This window comes from Buceros rhinoceros, unplaced genomic scaffold, assembly GCF_000710305.1.
Source record: "Buceros rhinoceros silvestris isolate BGI_N320 unplaced genomic scaffold, ASM71030v1 scaffold16642, whole genome shotgun sequence".
NCBI lineage: Eukaryota > Metazoa > Chordata > Aves > Bucerotiformes > Bucerotidae > Buceros > Buceros rhinoceros.
In genome coordinates, this window is record NW_010398523.1 from 73,517 (window position 1) to 80,651 (window position 7,135).

The 7,135-nt window shown below is 43.2% G+C and overlaps 1 protein-coding gene across 1 annotated transcript in view; it reads right to left on the reverse strand.

Moving 5' to 3' along the window:
- LOC104489036 (multidrug resistance-associated protein 1-like) overlaps positions 1-7,135 on the reverse strand; it is a gene marked incomplete at its 5' end in the record, with an annotated part of 23,694 nt that overhangs the window by 15,032 nt on the left and 1,527 nt on the right. The window contains 8 exons of the mRNA XM_010131149.1: positions 10-213; positions 772-864; positions 2,416-2,577; positions 3,034-3,211; positions 3,715-3,927; positions 4,507-4,638; positions 5,434-5,495; positions 5,674-5,799. Of these exons, the coding sequence (XP_010129451.1) occupies positions 10-213; positions 772-864; positions 2,416-2,577; positions 3,034-3,211; positions 3,715-3,927; positions 4,507-4,638; positions 5,434-5,495; positions 5,674-5,799 (1,170 nt within the window). The remainder of the gene's footprint in view (positions 1-9; positions 214-771; positions 865-2,415; positions 2,578-3,033; positions 3,212-3,714; positions 3,928-4,506; positions 4,639-5,433; positions 5,496-5,673; positions 5,800-7,135) is intronic.

Sequence of the window (7,135 nt, forward strand, 5' to 3'; positions counted from 1 at the left end):
ACCGCTCACCAGGAAAGTTGACGAATGGAAAGAAGCTAGAGATACTGAGAAGAGAATCTGAGATCTTTTTAGGGCCTGAAGTTCTTGCTTCCGGATACCAAGCACTTTCTCCATGAAGGTTTTCTCCCAGCCATACAGTTTGATTACTTTAATGTCACTGAGAATGGCATTGGTGAGTTTAGCCCGCTCATCTTTATATTTCATCTGAGTCTCCTGTAATAAATGTTGAAGTTTTATCATTTAATAGGCTGAATGTTTACTGGTGCAATTATTCTGAAAAAACCACCTTATTCCTGCCTATGAATTCTGAATAATTTTCCCTGCAGTTGAGCTGTGTATACTGTTTTGCTTATGAATCTTCCAGGCTGGGAAATACTTTGCTTTTAATCTCCAGCAGCTTGATTTTTACTAGCAATACATAAAAAACACAGAAAAGGTGGGCAAACAAGGTGAAAGACTGAACATGCAAGAGCTTATTCTAAACCTCGAGAAACTTTGCAGGCTTCAGATCCTCCTGTGTTCCTTCAGACACTCATGGTAAGCATGGATAATAAATACTAAGCCCTCACTTGATGTTAAATGTTAGTGATATGCTTCAGTACAAAACAACTATTTTTTTTTCCAAACAGGCCTACAGTAGCCATCAGTAGCCTTTGTTTCCATGTGATCATCTCCTGGAAGAGCATGGCAGCCTTTAACTTAGATTTAAATGTAGTATTCTAGTGTAATCAAACTCAGGAAACCACTTCATTTTTATGAAGCAAAATGTACCTGAAACTGACTCCTCTTCTTGCTGATCACAAAATTCAGAGGCAAAAGAAGAAGGAATACAGCAATCGAAGTCAAGGCAGATGGCCCAAGAAGCTGCCAGGAGAGAAAATGAAAGAGGAAGAACTTCTGGTGATTATTAGAAACAACTGGTTTCCATTCTCTTTGCTCATCTTCCCTCTTGTTTGAATTCATGTCTAACATCCCTCACGGCTAAGGCTTTACTCCATCCTGCCTTTGCCTTTCCTGGGAGCTGTGCTTCCTTAGTGCTGTGAATGTTAACTCTCCAAGCAGGGTAACTCCTGTCGTCGTGGTCTGCTGAATTTATTTGCTTCCCTTTTAGGAACTGGATTAGTGCTGAAAGCGATCCAGAAGCACGCTGGCAGTTCAAGTCATTTCTGTTCCTGCCCATCTGTTCTTTGATGTGTTAAGGAGGTCACCTTGTGGTTGGCATGAGGAAGTGACCCAGAGCAAACCAGGTTCTGTTTAAAAAGCAAACTCGGCAAACCCTGAACAAACTATCCTTGCAGCATAAATAACCCAGCTTGTCTGCCTTTACATCAACTAGTGAGATGAAATGGTAGTGTTATACTGTGCATCGGACTCCTGGTGTACAGCTCTTGAACTTGCGTATCAGAATAGAGAGCTTGTTTCTCGCGATTTGGTTACATCTCTACAGATGGCTGACGATTGCTAGAGAGGTGTGTGCTGGTATACACAGAGAGAGAAAAGTATTCTCTACACAAATGATCTCTGAACACTAGCAAACAAAATGTTAATTATGCTCCAACTACATGCAACCACATCATTGGCATCGCTAGAAAAGGGATGATGATTTTTCAACAGTCTACACCATAGCTACTAATTTTCCAAGGTCATAGTATCCTGCCAGGCACGAGGCACAGTCCATCCTGGTTAGCAAAGGAAGGTTTCAAAGGCCCCTGGAAAGCTCCTGGGAATCAGCTGCGTCTCTAGTGCTCAGTGCTTCCGTTTGGTGAGCTGCTAAGCACAGGGACTAAGAAATAGGGCTTTAGCCTGCTGGGAAAATACCATACGTTGAATTAGGAGGGGAAATGACATTTTAGATTATCATCCTGTATTTCTAATTCAGGTTTTGCTCTCTCCTTGCTAAACTCCTTGAAACCCATGAAATTTAATGTAGCCAATACTCTTTTTGAGTATCATATACTTTGCTTCAAACTGTTTGCTGGTCCTGTGGTAATCAGGCTTCCAGATGAAGTATGTCAAGTTCCTATTTCCGGCCATTCCTCTTTGTGTTCTGTAACTATGCTAAGGAGCTGGAACTGGACTCTCAGCCTGCACTGGTTTGAGAGAGGAGACAGAGGAAATTCTGAGGCAGAAGTTTATCAGTCAGCTCAGTATAACCATACTTACAGCCTTTTCCCTAGAAGAGGCTAAATGCTGAACACACAGGTGAGAAGATGGAGTGAAGGATCAGGTAAGGTTTCTATACCAATAAAAGTATCTTCTAAAAAGAAAAGTGAATCTGCCAGGCTACAGAGCTAAGAAGAAGATGGCACGTTCAAGTTATTCAAATCAGCCAAGCTCTAAGCAGAATTTTGAAACATCCTTTTTTCCTTTGATATGAATAGAAAGGGATTGTTAAGTACCGTCATCGTGTTTTACCTGCCACAAGAAGACAAAGCAGACGATAATCCGAATAGGAGCAAGCCAGGTCCCATTAAAATAGATAATCAGATCCATTAGCTTTTGGACATCCACAGATACCAGATTAACAATTTCACCTACTGTTGCTGCTTTCCTTGATGCATTTGACATAACTAGGATCTAGACATGGTAGAGAAGAAAGGAAAGATGTCATCACACAACAGCCTTGGTCCAAAAATCAAACAACTTTCTTTTCCTTATAAAGAGGAAAAAAAAGGAGAAAAATGTCAGATCCTAGGTCCTGAAAACATGCTGTTTGTTGCCCAGGATATGTGACTTCACTTTAAGAGGAAGAATTTACTCCTTCCCCAACCATAATCTACAGCATAAGAAAGTTTATGTTGCATTTTCCTCTTTCCTTTTCTTGAATTTTCCTTCAGAGGTTAAGATCTGAAAAATGAATAGTAAAATACCTCCCACATTCTGATCAGAGATGAACACAGCACAGAGTTACATCCTAAAAGTAGTTTCTGATAACATCTCCCCGATGTTGTGAAGAACAATGTACCAGCAATGCTGTAACTACTGCTGTAGAGCCAGAAAAAAGCAAAGCTGAAAAGGAGGCTACAGACTCACCTTCCTGTACACGAGGCCTGTTACTGCAGTTTTCAGCCTCAACCCCAGAACAAGACACACGTACATATATCGTTGTTCAAACAGAGTCTGGAGACAAGCCAGAAGGAACATGGAGAAGGCATAGAAATAACCATGCCAGCTAGGTGCTCCTTGATCTTCAATGAACTCCAGGAAGAGGCTGCAAGGCAGGAGCAAAATCTTGATGAATCCTTGTAGGGCTGATGAGAAATAGCAGACACACAAACATGCAGACACACCAGGGATTTTTCCATATTCTCTCTGGCTGATGGTTATCAGTAAAATAGCAGTTGGAAAAACTGCTAAAAATCCTATGTCTTACAGCACCCTGATGTTTGAGATTCAGCCATCCTTGGTTTTGAAGCAACCTCTGATCTCAGCATTTTCTCAGACCTCATTTTCAGTGTAGGGATGGCTCCTGAATTTAATGAATTTGTCAGAAATATGCAAATTGGGAGCTATAATCAAAGGAAATCATTGATATTTCCAGAACTTCTCTTAACCTGAATGACTGAGTGATTTTGTCCTTGAAAATATACTGTAATGCAGGTTTGCGTTGTACCAACACAATCCACAAAGTGGTGTATCTACTGACAAAAGAAGTTATTCAAGACATGCAGGATGTGCAGTTGTGCTCTTTACAATTAATCCGGGAACGCATACCTCAGTAGTTTTGGGATGGAGAACAAGAAGACATCACAGATAACTAAGCAGACAGTGCCGAGAAGGAAATAGGTCCCAAACATGCTCCAAAATGCTTTCAGCAAGGGCCCGCTCTGACTGTGCTTTGATTGCAGTAGAACCTCTGTCTCTTCAGCTTCTGCTCTACCAGTTTCACTCTTCTGACCCTTTTTAAATGTAGCAGACTCTATTTTTCTAAAGAAAGAAACAACGGTAAAGCCAGCTGCAACTGGACAAAGCTTGGGGATCTCGTGCTTTCAAAAAGTCATTAAATATCTCACACTGGGTCTCTTGCCACACCTGGTATAAACGCTCATCCAAAAATGATCCCTCTCACAAAAAACAGTTCTGTGCTTCCAGGAGTGGAAGGGTGTTCTCCAGCAGATTTCAACACTTTTGCACAAAGGAGTTCACTCACTGAGCGCTCACCCACTGAAGTGTAAATACCCCCCAGTTTTCACAGCAGAGCATTACTTAGTCCATTTTATACATGCACTATCCTTTTCTTCTTGTTGTTTAAAGGACAAATATTCAGTGGGATTGAACCTTTCAACGATTATCTTGTCCAGGTAGGAAGCACCTAGCAGAGCTTATGTTCCGAGCCTGACTCCGTGCTGAAGCAGTCTGTCCAGCATTCTGTGGTGAATGAAGGGCGTTAAAGGCTGTTCTGAGACGGCACACCAGCACCCGTGAGCCCATCTGTTTATATCATCTAGAGGCAAGGGAGAACTGCCCAGCTGAGTCCATGATACACTCTCTAGATCAAGTACTCACTGCTGGGTTCTGCCATGAAACTTCTTCCATTCTCTTGCAGCCCAGGCAACAATTTCTTCAGAGGAGTCCTCTTTCCTCACTGGCCACAAGTCATCCACCCCCAAGGGCTGCTGACGGCCTTTCCAGACGAGCCTGGAGAACAGACAGACTGCTGCAAGGTACCCACAGAAGGGCTTGTTGTGCATGTAAAGTTTTCAAAACAGGCAGGCTTTAAGTTAGTGCACCACAGTGAGCACGGAGGGACTTACCTAAGACACTCCCTGGGACTAGCCTTTCCCAGAATAAATATAAATATCCAGGAACAGCAATTTTCTTCAAATTCCTATGCTATCTTCTGTTAACACAGTGAAGATTTGCCAGTAAGCCTTAATTTGTAGTCCGTACTGAGAGTTGGGTCTTGGGCAGTGGGTGACAAAATTCAATTTAACTTACTCTGTGTCTCAGTGAAACACAGATGAGGTCTTATCCCAGTGGACACTAGGCACAAGGTGTGTAATCATGTCACTTCTGAAGGCTAAGCAGCAGGCTGAGCCAGTGTCCTCATTCACCGTCTTTCCCTTGCCCAGCGTTCGTTACGGGAAGGTCTGGCAGGCAGATAGGGCTGCGGTTCGTGTACAGTGATCTTTTGAGATTGCTGAGGGCTGTTTCAAGATTGGGAGGGCACTGGAAGGGTATTTGGAAGGGGGCAAAGAATTATCTAGAATCACAAATTTGTGTTTTCAACTACTTTGAGAAAAGTAAGTTAAGTTTTCATAATTTGATATCGTGAGAATACCTCAAGTCCCCACAGAAAGAATTTAAATCCTCACTGCATAAGCTAACTCGGGGGCTGAGATACATCCTCCTGGCTGCTGTCTATGCTCTCTTATGCTGCTGGATTTTTTCTGGTATTCTAGCAAAACCATGTCATTTTCTGTGTTTTCTTACCCAGAGAACCACCAGTATGTGATTTTGGAAAGAAAAGAGGTGCTGGCTTCTGGACACTGATTCTGATGGGAGGAAAAACAAGGGTGATATTTATATATAGAAAAGGGCATGTGTCAGGTGAATATACTCCCCTTCCACGCTCCCCAGGAAAGGCCATCAAAAAGTTACACACCCCCTGTTCATTGACCGTGACAGCGTAAATGTATTGTGGAGGACCAGTGGGAAGTACATTATACTTACAGGGTTGCTGACAGCTCTCGAGAAGAAGGGAGGATGATCAACTAAGCAGAATAACACAAGTTGTGCTAGTACCAGGCTAATATAAAGATATGTTGTAACGTGACGGAACTGGTCTTCCAGGAAGCCCTGTGGAACGGAACATGGTTGAGAATGAGGTAAGAACCTTCACGTAAAGTCAGCATGTTCTGCTAGCCATAAGCTCTGAGTTTTGGCTCAGAGCATGAGGTAAATTCATTTCAACTGCAGTTACATGGAGCTACTTAAATAGGTTAACCCCTGAAACTGGAATATCAGAAAATGCTAAATAACGGCGTATTTATTATTTAGAGCGATGGTTTTGTGGTGAGGCTTTACAGCAGTCTAGTTAAGTCAGGTGTCCGCATTGCATCACCATTCAGGGTACTTCGGCTGCTCTGAGGGATGGAACCTCCTTGCTCAGCTAGCAGGCTGAGTTGTTGATATAATAAAGCAGCTGCCAGGTTTTATTATAAATGGTGACTCCAAGAGGCTTCACGAAGGGCTCTCTAATTAATTTTGTGAATGAGAAAGAGAAAAAACAAGGAAAAAGTGTATTTGGGGAACTGTATTTTGGTAGCAAGAAGTGGCAAGGTGTTTTTTCTGTAAGAGGCCTGGTGCCCAAGTATCATTCAACACAGCAGGAACAAGCAAGTTCCCAACTGTCTTTTGTTTAGTGGCTGCATATTTTCCCCCTTTTACTTAAACACACAGGTAACATGAACTTTTGTTTATTCCTTGTTGCGATGGAAAGATACAACTGTTTGCCTGAGGGAAATGGCCACTGACAGTAAGTCTCAGATGTGTAAACCCAGCCAGCGCTCCTCCACAAATATCCGAATAATAAATGTGTAACGTCCCAATATACTTATGTGGCCTAAGGGCAGGTTTTAGCGACAGCGTTTATATTCATTTGGCCTTTATTCATATACGAAGTCTGCTGAGCTCTCGGAAAACCACACTGAAGGGGGTAACATGGATGGAAATGACAAAGTGTCATCAGTCATTTTCTCAGCACATATCTTAAGAGAGGAGTTTGGTTCTCCACCTCACAACCATCATCATCATCATCATCATCATCATCATCATGGCTTGGCTTCGTGAACGAAGATCTGGGAAGGGCTTTTCCCACGCTCACTGCAGGCGATGAGTGCACCCTTCGGGCCTGCGCGGTGGATTTTTTAGGTGAGGCGCAGCGTGCGCGGAACTGGCCCCACCCTTTACACCTGAGGTTCATCTGCCAGGGCCTGGCAAGCTTGGACGGTGACAGCGAAGTCTTCGGGTCGTAGGTTTGGTTAGAGTGTCCTTCTCTTAGATGGAGCCTTACAGGGCTAAACGAGCTCCATCTGCCCGGGTTTGGAGTCAGAGTTGTCCTTCTCCTAGGATGGCTGCCCCAAGGCTAGTGAGCCCATCCTGCCCGTGGACACACTGTGGCTGACACTTCAGC